This window comes from Eupeodes corollae, chromosome 3 (assembly GCF_945859685.1).
Source record: "Eupeodes corollae chromosome 3, idEupCoro1.1, whole genome shotgun sequence".
NCBI lineage: Eukaryota > Metazoa > Arthropoda > Insecta > Diptera > Syrphidae > Eupeodes > Eupeodes corollae.
In genome coordinates, this window is record NC_079149.1 from 44,423,468 (window position 1) to 44,437,078 (window position 13,611).

Sequence of the window (13,611 nt, forward strand, 5' to 3'; positions counted from 1 at the left end):
AGGTAGAATGAAACATTTTGACTCGAATGTCTTCAAAAGGAAGTAAAAATATTGCCTTTTTACAAATACACCGGGTCAATAAAGCTTTAACTTCAGCTATTCTTTTGAATTATTAAAAAAATATCATACCATAGTTTTTAAAGACACCAAAAGGAAATTTTAATCACTTTTTTATTATGAATTAAGTCAAGTGTCATTGTCTTTTAGTTTCTTTTCTGTTGCATTTTATTTTTGGTTGCCACTCCAGACGAACGTTGAATGAACTGAAGTGCAACCTTATTGCTTTAACAAAGTTTAGTTTATTTTTTTTATTTACCTCCTTTCCTACCCCTGGCAAGTGTGCATAAATACGTGCGGCTTCGCAGCTGTGCTCTTCTTTTCAATTTATTTTTCAATTTAAATTTTCATCAACTCATGCGAACATGAAAACATAAAATTTCTTATCATTTTGCTCTTTGGTTAAACATTTAATGCCAAAAATGTATTTTTTTGAAATATCAAGAACCTTTTTTTATGACAAAAGTCCTTAAATTATTTGCTTACTGACTGAACTTGTTAGTAATGTAAACTATATTATATTTGCAAGTTGTGTGTATTTACCTTCGTTTCTTCATCAAATATACACACCTCCTTTATAAATAATGCCCTTTTTTATTACCCCAAAGAGTTTGGGTCTCGTCGGCCTCATCCTCGTCATCATCATCATCATCGTCTTTTCGTCGTAGTCTTGTTGAGTTGTCATAGTTAGTCAGTACGGTAACCCCTTTCATTTTCAATTAGGTCATAGTTATCTTTTGTCGTCTGGGTAGGTTTTTGAAATATCATACTTCATAGATACAACACTCGTACTTACGTGTACTGTCATATTGAATCCCTTGAAACTCATCAAGGCAGGGCAATTCAGCTAATGTCCCTCGTGGTGTCCGAGGCCAGCATAAGATCGAGTCAAATGATGTCGAACAAAATTCACTGGAATTACCGTATAACGAATATTCAACGTGCTCCTGCACTATACACTGTAGCTCTACACTCTGATTAATAGCATCAAGTTCATCGGCTGTTAAATGGGTTGCGTTTGTATCACCACCGCCCTGTTCTGCCACTGTAGTTATCTGCACAAAGAAAGAAAGTGACAGAAAATAAATATATAAAACAAATTATTTCCTGTTTGACCAAAATATTAAATAGGATGTGGATGGAAATGGAAGGAATTTCCTTTATAAGGAACCACTTTAGATGTGTTTATTTTTGCTTTCATTATTTTCTATATTAAGAAAAAGAGTTTCCCAAAGGATATACACATAGAAGACAGCATAAGATTCTATATCAAAAATATGATATTGGCAAAAGCATAGAGCTGGCTTTTGACTTGCTCGTCATGTTTCCAGAAACATATTCCCTGCCAGTGGAGTTATGTAGGTACGTGAAGAGTTTATGGCATTCCATCAATGTCATGAAAAATATGAGAAAAATCTGCAAGCACAAAACTTTAGGTGGTTCGTCCTGTGCTGTAGCCTGACAGGCTCTTGGTATGGTATTTTACGTTTTGTTGCCTAGGGATTATGAAAGGACACACATGTTGTCAGTGCTTTTGTGTGTACTCTAACTATAGAAACAAAGTTAAACATAGACACAATATACATATAGATAAACACTTTTATGTATCTATGAGTATATCTTCCTACTCCTACATATTTCTGTGAGCGTTTTGAACAAATATTGAAACTATAATGGCAAAAGGAACACAGAACATCAGCAGTTGTTTGGTGTTTATAAGCTGTCACACATGTCCTTTGAATACAGTTATTGTCCTTTTAAGATGGTCTGTTTGTAAATATATTCTGTGCTTGCAAATCTAAGTTACAAATTGTAAATTAATTTGAATAAAACAAATAGGTTTATAATATGTACACTTTGTAGATATGTAAAGGTTGTTTGTATTAATAGGGAAAGATCAACAAATAGTTGAGTTCTATAAGGGCAAATAGTCTCAATGAGTATGGTCTCTAACCACTTTCATGTTTGTTGTACACTAAAAGCTTAGTCTATTATTAACTTTGGTGTGATCGTTCTATTTTAGTTCTTGGGTTTCTAGCAAGAACTGTAGACATAAGAGGATATTTTATGTTTCTCGAAAATAAAAAGGACAAAATTGTGTACTACGTATATAAAAAGAGGGAGAATCATCTAATCATGTAGCTCATGAAGTAAGAGATTTTAATGTTTCTTTAGGTTTTGGTCACTTAGAGTATAAGAATAGTAAAATATCCAAAATTTAAGGTTATCATTGGTAATATAAAATGGTCAGATATAATCAAAGTTTTTATTATGAAAGCATTAATCCTCTCAACTACGACTAAACTACATGTAATCGGATATTCCGTTTTTAACAAACGTGCGTATTGTCCAGTAAAATAATGCTAAAAAAAGTTCAACATCAGAATAAGATGAAGTAAGCTAGTCATTTGATTAAAATTTTCTTTAAATAAATATTGTTTAAACTAATTTTTAAATCTGAATCTAAACATGAAATTAGAAATTATAGACCAATTAGCTAAATATCTGCTTTTCCTAAGTTATTTGAGAAATTAGTCTGTGACAAGCTCACTTTTCAATAAAAAAGATTTTTTTTTCCGATTTCCAACACAGCTTTATATCTGTAAGATCTACAACCATTAATCTTACATTAATGACTAACTAAATAGAAATAAATTGGGTGGTGCAACAGTCCCTTGAGAACTAGGGTCTAGTTACTTACAACTCTCAACTATTCCTCGGTGCGAGTACTGTTGTTAGGGATGGAGGATGACTAACTATATCTTAAATAATTTTGAATCTTATCGTCAAACTGATACAATTTTTACTGATTTTGCTAAAGAATTTGACCGCGTTAATCATCATATTCTTTTACACAAACTTTTCAAACTGGGATTTCATTCTTAATTTCTGGATTGGTTGAAATCTTATTTAACATCGATAGTTCAAGTCTTTAAGATTGATGAATATCAATCTAATCAAATATTCGTTCCATCTGGTGTCCCTCAGGGTAGCCACTTAGGCCCTTTAATGTTTCTGAATTTTGTAAACGATGTTCCCAAAATTTTTCAAAATTCTCAGTGTCTTCTTTTTGAGGACGATCTTAAACTATATTGTTGATGATTTGATGATTGTTTTTTTTTTTAAATGATGACTAAAATATTGCCAGATTTGTGTAATATAAACTCCTTGTATCTTAATATTTCAAAATGCCAAGTTATGTCATTCTTCCGTACGATTTCTTCAATATTTCACTAGTATCAAATTGATAATTCTATATTTGACCGTGTAGAACAAAAGAAAGATTTAGGTGTTATCCTCTATACTAAGCTTTCTTTTCTTCCTCATATTGACCATATCATAAATAAATCCAATCTAGTGTTAGGATTCATCAAAAGAAACAGTTTAGAACCCTTACTACCATAACTCAATTGTATAAGAATCGAGAAAATCCAGAAAAATATAGAAAGTTATTGTAATGGGTCCAATTTGTCAAATTGTAGATTTTGAAATTTTTTCGACGTTTCAAGATCCCTGGAGTTTTAATAAAAGATTTTTAGAAAGATGTCTGTGCGTGCGTGTGTATGTACGTTCGCAACGTTTTTTCCGTCGTCCATTGCTCAAGAACTAGTAGAGACATCGACTTCAAATAAATTTTGTTATACAGATGATAATGCAGAAATATGCAGAAAGCGATCTCAAGAAAATTGCGTAGGTGTCTTTTTACCATAGCAGTTTGAAAACAGGTAAACATTTTCGCTAACTCTAAATATCTCACGAACCAATGACGCTAGAGGCTTGAATTACATTTTTTATTATGTATTGTAACGTAATAACAAACCAGTATATTTTTGTAAAAAATCCAACTAACTGTCTTTTTTTTTATAAATCGAAAAAACTGAAAACAAAATGTCACCTTGAAAATGTAACGAATAAAAACGATTTCATCTCCAAAACAATTTTGTGCAACGAAAAAAACGTTTTTAACATCTGAAAAAATTTTGAGAAAAATAAAATAGACAGTTTTTTTTACAAGAAATAAAAACTTAAGAGAAATTTTTACAAAAGTTAGTAAAATTGATTTTCGACACAAATATCTTTTCAATCTATTTGAGATAAAGGCTTCTAACTAATTTTAACTTATAAGAAATGTTGTTGTCAACATTCGGAAAAAAATTGAGAAAAATCGAATGGACAGTTTTTGTGCAAAAAATAAAAACAAAGAAATTTATAAAAGTTTGTAAAAATTGATTTTGGACTCAAATATCTTTTCAAAACTTCGAGATATTGGCTTTCAACTACTTTAATGTTTTAAAAAATATTATTGTCAACATTCCGTAAAATTTTGAGAAAAATAAAACTGACAGCTTTTTACAAAAAATAAAAACCTAATACTAAAACTTGGTAAAAATTTACTTTCGACTCAAATAGCTTTTCAAAAATTAAAAATATTGTCTTCAAACTTTTTTTTCACAGAAAATATTGCTTTGGCCATTCATTAGTTTTTTTTAAATCCAACAGTCCTTTTTTCATAAAAAAATAAATTCTACAAAAAAAAGGTACTCAAATTTGGTAAAAATTAATGTTCCGTTCTTAATATCTCCCAAATTAATTGCATTAATTCAATTTATGAAAATTTTAAAAATGCTACTGAAATTGGTAAAAATTTGTTTTCGACTAAAAATATATGTAACAAAACTAGATTTTTGAACTAAACTATTTCTTTATATAAAAAATATTGTTGAGAATTTTAAAATTTGTATGTCAACTGACAATTTTTTTAACCCAATACGAAAACATACAAACTATTAAGCAAGACAAATCGACAGTTGCATCCCAGCCTCTTTTTTTTTTTATTGAAAGCCAACAAATTCATTTTATAAAATCCTATTTTTTTTTTTTAAAACAGACCAAATCCTGAGAATTTTATAAAATGAATATTTTTTTTCAAGATAAAATATTTAAGGGCATCAATTATACCCAAGCCTCTTAATTTATAAAGATATCGGCAAAAGTCAAATAATGAAGGGTCTTCCAATAAAATGTTTCTCAGCGCTAGTACTTTTAAAGCTGTCATTTTCTGACTCTTGGGAATTTTAAACTACGCCATTACTTAAAATGGAACATCTTTTTAATACCTTCTTCTTTTTTTAAATAATTCGATTACACCAATTAAATCTTTTTTTGGAAAACTCTATTTTAAGTGATCCTTGGTTTCCGTTTGTTTTGTTACTGAACATAAGAAAAACATAGACCGAGAATATTTCTTTAAATTATGATAATATATGCTTTTAAAAAATGTTATCAAAACAAAATAAAATCAAAACGCAAACTGTGCTTTCCTTCAAAAGCAACATGTGTTGTGTGTGTGTTATAATATGAACCCATTAATTTTTGGTTAAATACTCATAATATTAGCAGAGGATTCAAAATCCTTGAGGCAAAACATGCTACTTCGTATACCGCATACAACACGAAACATTTTAGTTAGAAATTATAATGAGGTGTGTCGCCCTAGAAATATGGGAAGAAAACTTTTATCATGTTCTCGTCGTCGTGGCTTATAACCTTGAGCTGTACAATCTGTGTTTTGTGTTTTAAGGGTTGAACCTTTTATATTTATATCATTTCTTGTTTACAAAATTATTATTTATCTTAGACATTTCGGGCTCATGTTTCATGCATGCATATAGAACATTTTAGAATAGAACAACCCATAACAACATATGTTTGATTTTATGAGTTTTTATTTTGTTTGTTGTTATTCATTTATATAATAAATTTTATGTAAATTTGTGATTTATATTTTGTTTCATCAAAATATAAACCAAGTAAGGGCTAATTTTATAAAGGCTGTGCTTACAAGTGGGTTATTATTATATTCGTATTGATTTATCTATTTAAAAAATTGAAATAAAATTTACACTAGAAAACTTTAAAATTCAAACATTTTAAGACACTGAGCAGTACCTCCTTCACCAGATAAAAAGATTCCTTCTTAAAGCTAGATAGCATGCTCCTCATTGAGATCAAACGCTGAACTCTTTTGGTTGATGAACGTAAGAGCCTTTAACGAAAAAGACAGACAATTTCTGAGTAAGTTTTTGAGAAAAGACTTAAATTATATTGTCATCCTGGATACTCCTACAAACACACAACACCCAAACGAAAATAACCCAAATAACTATTAGCTTAAAAACGTCCGTCAATTCTTGTCTTATAATATAGCTGGTCTTGTTAATAAAACTATTTTATGTAACTTAATTAAATACGTTTGTAAATTTGATATTTTCTTTTTGTATGAAGCTTTTGTTTTATCAGAGCATTGTACGTCATTATGAAATTTATTTTAAAGAATTTAAACTATACAAGATTGAGGCTACAAAAACATCTAGCTTTGGCAGTGCTATTGGAGGATGCTTATATGGATTCCGTAAATCTATTGAATCCACATACCAACTGAAATTCTTCAATGTACATGATACCTTCTTTTTGCAATGCAACTTTTAGGGATCTATTCTAAATTTGGTCCCTATCTATTTAGACTGCGGTCATTTAATGCTTGATTTCGTAAAATTAAAAACTTTCTTTAATGAATTTCAATCAGACCACATTATACTTATGGGAGATCTTAACAGCAGATTCCCGAGTATCACAGCCTATTACTGAAGTGAGCATTTCAAAAGATACTGTTACTGACAGCAACAGCAATATGTTTTGTGAAGTTTTGGAAGACATCGGTGCATTTATATTTAAAGGCTTTGGCAATGAAACTGGAGAGTTTACTTTTGTGGCAACTAGGGCAGCATCAGTTATTGACTACTGCTGCCCTTCATACTGTTCATTGGAAATGTATACCAGTTTCTCAATTGATAGTATAAATTTTTCGGACCACATGTCAATAGTTTTAGGTCTTAAAGCTTTTGAAGATACGCAAAGTTCCAATAGTTCATTGTTGATACCACGACTTAAATGGTTCACCAATCGACGCGCTCAATACATGAACAGAATAAATTGATGAAATTGCTGTACAAAAACTCTTGCCTTTGGATAGTGTCGAAAAACGATGCAACTCCTTAAAAGAGTGTATCTATGCAGCATACGGGAACCCTATTAATACCAATATCAAGTTTGAGCGAAAGAAACCCTGGTTTGACATGGATTGTCATAAAGCTCGAAAATCTTCACTAAAGTTTCTTAACATTTACAGAAAAATAATCTCGAAGCAAGCAGAAAAACTATAAAAACAACGTTCCTACCACCAATGTATTTATTGTCCAGTCGCAAGTATTACCACAGCAAAAGATTGGTGGAAACTGTCCAAAGGGATACGCGGTAATACTAAGAATACTGGAACCCAAATTACTGCTTTCGAGTTCATGTCTTTGAAAACTCCCTTAAATCAGATCGATTAAGCAGACGAGAATATTCCTTTGAAAAAAAAAAATGTATTTGAATGAAGTAAAAGATTCGGATTGAATCTTCAAAAAAAAAAAACAAAGCTCCGAGTATAGACGGCATCCCGTGTGAGTTTTATAAAAATGCGAGTAATTCTTTTATTGGGGAGGTTCATAATTTGGTGGAGTCAATCTACAAAACAGGAACAATACCAACATTATTCAAAAAATCAATTATTTTTACGCTCTTCAAAAGGTGGTTTTGTATCTAATTACCGGGGGCTTTAATTTTTAAATACCCTCTACAAATAATTCACCTCAGTTCTCCTAAACCACCTTACTAATTGGATCGAAAACAATAATATACTCAATGAATACCAGCATGCATATCGAAAAGATTATAGTACTATTAATCAGATTTTTAATCTTTCATGTCTTATTCAGCTTTAACTAAGCACGAAAGAGAAACTTTATTCTTGATTCGTAGACTTAAAAGCTACGTTCGACAATATTAACAGAGAAGCTCTTATTCACAATTCACAAACGTAGTACATTGGGCATCTCGATGAAAATGGTTAAAATTATCAAATTATCATACCAAGATACAGTTGCCGCCGTCTGGGATGGAACCTGTACCTCTAATTAACGGAACGAACAAAGGCGTTAAACAAGGTTGCGTTCTGTGTTTTTTTTTTCAATTCATACCAGAGATTATTTCTAGGAGCTGATACAATTAATTGCACCGAGGTTTTACAAATACTGAATGGCAAATTTTATTTAAATCTATAAAAATTCTTAAAATATGCTCTTAATTATCGCAACTTAATTGTAAATGAATATAATATTTAAAGCATATTTTAGTAAAAATATCATTTGCGAACAGCAACATGGTTTTGTGAAAAAAAGATCAACCGTTACTAATCTCCTCACTTTCTCAAACATATGTTCAAACGCTTTAGAACAAGGTTATGAAGTTGACTGTGTATACACTGACTTCTCTAAAGCTTTTGACCAACTTAGCCACGGAATTATTTTATTTAAACTTAAGGCTCTTGGTTTTCCACCATTTTTCTTAGCTTGGATTAAGTCATACCTTGAAAACAGATCCTACGAGGTAAAATTTAGAAATTGTCATTCTGAACCTTTTGTTGCTCAATCTGGTGTTCTCCAGGGAAGCCATCTTGGCCCGTTTTTGTTCATCCTGTCTATTAACGATGTATCGTCATGTCTACGGTCAAGTGAACTTCTTATTTTTGCTGACGATATGAAGATTTTCAAAATAATAAAGTCAAACCATGATCGTATTCTTTTACAAGCCGACATTGATAGTTTCACATTTTGGTGTGGGAAAAATAGCCTTTTACTCAACCCTTTAAAATGCCAGACTATAACTTTCACTAAAAAGCTAATCAGTAACGTATTTGACTACTGTATATCACAGCAAAAACTCTGTCGTGTCTCTACATTTAAAGATTTAGGTGTACATTTCTGTTCCAACTTAGAGTTTACACATCACATTAATGTTATTGTTAATAAGGCAAGTTCTATGCTTGGTTTTATAAAAAACTGGGCAAAGGAGTTCAATGATCCCTATGTTACCCTTTCTTTGTATAATTGCCATGTTCGTCCTCATCTTGAATATGCTTCGCAGGTATGGACTCCCTATTACGAAATTCATATAAAACGAATTGAATCAATTCAACATAATTTCATTTGCTTTGCCCTAAAAGGTCTTCCTTGGGAAGATCCCTATGATCTGCCTCCCTATGAACATCGTATTCTACTTCTTCAAATGCAATCTCTCCATCAAAGGCGTGTTAATAATGACTTAGTATTTTTTCATCAACTCATTAATGGTGAAATTGATGCACCTTATTTGCTATCTTGTGTACATTTGAATTACCGGGGCGGAACTCATCACCTGCGCACGTTTGATTTTATACATATTGACTTCCATAGAACTAACTATGGCAAGAATGAAGCTTTAAGTCGAATGAGCATTTTATATAACTTAAACTGTTCATCGATAGATTTAAATTTAAATAAGGTGGGATTAAAATCATTGTTTAGAACCAGTGCTCCACTATCGTAATTTTTTGTTCTGTAATACTTAAATGCTAATTTTGTTTTGTATTTTGTGCGTGTGTTAGGCTATATTTGTATTATTTTTTACTAACAACTAACACATGCACTTATGATGAGCCTCTGATCGTAGTTTGACGCTTGCTATAAGCTTACTACTTTCTGAAATTCTGAAGTGTAAAAAAAGAATATTAAAGCTAAGCAAAAATATAAATAGTAAAGTTTTAACCTGATAGGCAACTTTAACAAGTTATTGTCCAAACTTATTTTGAACACCAGCATAATCTTGTTTTTCTAACCACTTTTTTAAGAAAATAAAATTTATTTATCCATCTATCTTATCAATGAGTTTAATATCTTACTTTATAATCATTTTATATGAGTCGCAATTGTAAAAATAAATGATTATGCACCATGCTCTTATTTTTTCATTTTTATTTTGTAAAAGACAAATTCAAATGAAATATAAAAGCTTTTTAAAGAACTGTGGTTATCTTAATGATATTTTCTACAAATCTTGTCAATACAGAATTTAATGAAAAACAATAATATACCAAATAAGCTTTTCTTTATAACGATGTCTTTACCTCTTTTTTTCTAACAATAATTTTTTTCATTAAAAATAAAATAAAAAAGAAAACAAATTAACCAAAATTACACCAAAATGTTCATCATTGTAAATAAATATATTGTGTAATTGCAAGTGCTTAAAATTTTATATCCAGCTATTATTTTAATCAAAGTACACTCTGGCGTATACGTAATAAATATATCGTGTTTTATTGGTTCTCTTCATTTATTCTTTTATCCCATTGGATCTTAAAGAAAAAACAAAACAAAAAAAACTGAGAAGAACAAGATACAATATAATAATCACAAACAAAAAATAATCTCCTGTTTAATTATAATTCCCTTTGGTAATATAAAACATCATTATTTGAAGTAAAAAAATGTTAAATTCGATTGCCTTTGGGGGCCATCTTGTCATTGCCTTCAAATTAACCTTATTTATTATTCAGTGATTTTGTTGCTGTTGCTGTTAATGCTGTTTATGAATTTCTTTTGGCTATAAATTGTCATTAACCTGAGACAAAAAAGACTATAAAGGGCTTAAGTATTGTTATACTAATAATATATTAGCTAATATTTCAAATAAGCTAAAAATCATGTTTTAAACAACAAAAAGGCAAACATTATGTTCAAAACTACCACCAATTATTTTTAAAAATAGCCTATTTCAAATAAAAAGGACCTTTTCGTGATGTGAAAGCCTTATTGAACTTATTTATATTTTTTTTTATGTTAGTTCAAAATATAAGGAAACAATTTAATGCTTATTTAAAAAAGAGGAAATAGCCATTACATTTAATTCAGCAAAATGGTGAAGACATGTTTTGGTTTTTTTTTTCCGATAATTATTATTAAATTGGTCAAATGTGTGGGTTTTCTAAGGGATCGATAACGCCGGAAATGCTGTTGTGAATAATAAACATGATAAAGATATACTCGATACTGATATGAAACGTTTGGTTATAAAATGAATAAATATATGTATATGATAGCTTGAACACGCATTATAATGGTTATGTTTATGTAGTATATATATACAAACATATGTAATATATTAATGGTTTTTTGTTGACATGTTGATAGATTGGTACAATTAATCACAAAAGAATAAAGGCGCTTGAAAGGCATTCCTTTCGAATGTTTTATCGAGTATTAGATTTGTTGTGATTTGTTTCTTGGAAATAGAAGCATTTTTTTATACTTGACTTTTGATTGATATAAACAGGGGCGTATGTAGACACATTTGTAATAAGGATGAAATTCAAGATTAAGTTTGATATCTTTTTTTATAGAATTCGTTGCTTTATGTACATACATAGTTTTAAAGGTACACATAAAACATAATTTAAATGAAAGCCACGTCCTTGGTGTTGACCATACTTTTCGCGGTACTATTTTATTGTTTGTTTAAAAAAGTGCCATCGAATTTGTGCAATAAAAACATTTTTATGGATTTAGACGCATTTCTAGAAATAGAAAATTTTTTATTGAGATTCCTTGCTATAACTAAATATGCATATTAATAAATAGAGTTGGTTTTTCAATGTAAAGGGGAAGAATGTTTAAAGACACAAAATGTTGGTGGCTAAGTTTGATAATTTCTTTGAAGAGTAACACGACCAGGAAAGTCTCCCCACAAAATTCTGATTGTTTCGCTGTATGACGCGTTTAGGATAGAGAGTCCTTGTTGTCAACAATTATTTTGTACATTCAAACCCTAAATGCAAAAATTCAAACGTAACCTTTGGGGTGTAAATATGGGAATTATGGCTGTAGTAAGTCCACAGATTGGCAAGGAATTTAAAAACATGGATTCTTGTCAACAAGGTTTTCAGTTTTTATTAAGCCAGAGGATTGGTTTTGATGTTTCACGTAACGAATTTGTCCCAACACCTCAAAGGTTACACCTATTTTAATACGGAGCCTTGGCCAAAAGTGTTAGTGTTGTTAAGTCAAAAATATTTGTATATGAGTTTTTTTTTTAATTTTGTAGGTCAATTAGATGTATTTAAAAAACTAAATTTACAGCTGACAACAAAATGTTGCTTTTTGATAAAATAAGTTTGATTTCAATATCTGTTTTTGATAACGAGATTTTTAGTCAAAAACCAATTTCAGTAGCATTGAATAGCAAAGTTCTTATTTTTCATATTATTTTAAAAACAATATCTAATGTGAACAACAAAATTGTCCATGGAGTAAAATGATATCTATAACAATACCTTTATTTATTCTCAAGGTATTGGAATTGAACGTAATTTTCTATCAGTAATATGCAGTACTTTTTGTAGATAAAAAAAAACCTGACAAGTGGATTTTTGGAAAGCTTTGACTCAATGTTAAAAATAATATTTTTCATTAATTAAAATTAGTTTGAAGGCCATACATTAATTGGATGCCAAGATATTGGAGTTGAAAATAAATGTTTACCAACTATTAATAGTATTTTTTCGATTCTTTGATGCAAACAATTATTTTGGAGGTTATAACATTATTCGATGTGACAATTATTCCTTTCTTCAGATTTTTGTTATCGAATCTATATCAATTAAGTACTACGTCACAACGTATAATGTACAATTTTTTAAGCCACTCGCGTTATTGGTTGGAGTGATACTTAGGGACGACCAATTTTGTACTTTTTTTAAATTGCTATAACAAATATACAATGCACCACTGTGCCGCACGAACTTGCTCGTGTATCCAAAGCGCCTGTTTAAAAATATTTAATGCATTTTAAAATTGAAAAATGTTACTGCAATAACAGCTTGTTTTCAAAAATTTAAATGCATTTTGATTTATCAAAAAACCTTAACTTTCAAAAATTTGTATTTGAAAATCTTTAGAGCGGTGTCTTTTAACTAACTTTGCATACTCGTAAATACAATTTTTCAATTTGAGTTTAAAATAGTTTTAGGATGCAATTAGCTGGAGCTTATTAATACACAGCTTTTAATTTCGTAAGAAAATAGTTGACCCAGATATCGAAATGAGAAACAAAAAATGTATTAAATATCAACAAAAAAAAAAAACAATGACATTTTCGTTCATCATATTTAATGATGACGGTATTATTAAAACCGGTTTTTAGTTCTTGAGAAAACTACAAAACAAAAAAAAAGAATTCTACTGAGGTAAGTTGAGTACCTCCCAAAAATATTCTATTATTAAAAGAACTCAAGTTAAAAAAAAAATTTTAGAGAAAATTAAAAACACAATCAATCGGTCCGTTTTTGAAAAGGTGAAGGGGACCTACAGTTTTATGCCGAATCCGAAGGGCTAATTTTTGAAAGCACTTTTCATGACAGAAATTACTCTTGGAGAATTTGTCAATACCTTTCAAGAGGCAGTACCAGTGAAAAAACTTTATATAGCATGGGCAGGGATAGAACCCAAGACCTTTGGCATGACATTCCCACCCACTAACTATCATGCCACGGGTACTACCTTGCTTGTAATTTGTAGTCTTAAAAAAAAAAACAACAGAAAAATCCCTTACTCGAATTGGCTTAAGATCTTGATTTCA

At 30.0% G+C, this 13,611-nt stretch overlaps 1 protein-coding gene across 3 annotated transcripts in view; it reads right to left on the reverse strand.

The window, feature by feature from the left end:
* Positions 1 to 13,611, reverse strand: part of LOC129952620 (diuretic hormone receptor) — a 122,566-nt gene that overhangs the window by 51,282 nt on the left and 57,673 nt on the right. For all 3 annotated transcript variants that reach the window (XM_056065336.1, XM_056065335.1, XM_056065337.1), the window contains exon 2: positions 854 to 1,112. In XM_056065336.1, the coding sequence (XP_055921311.1) occupies positions 854 to 1,112 (259 nt within the window). The remainder of the gene's footprint in view (positions 1 to 853; positions 1,113 to 13,611) is intronic.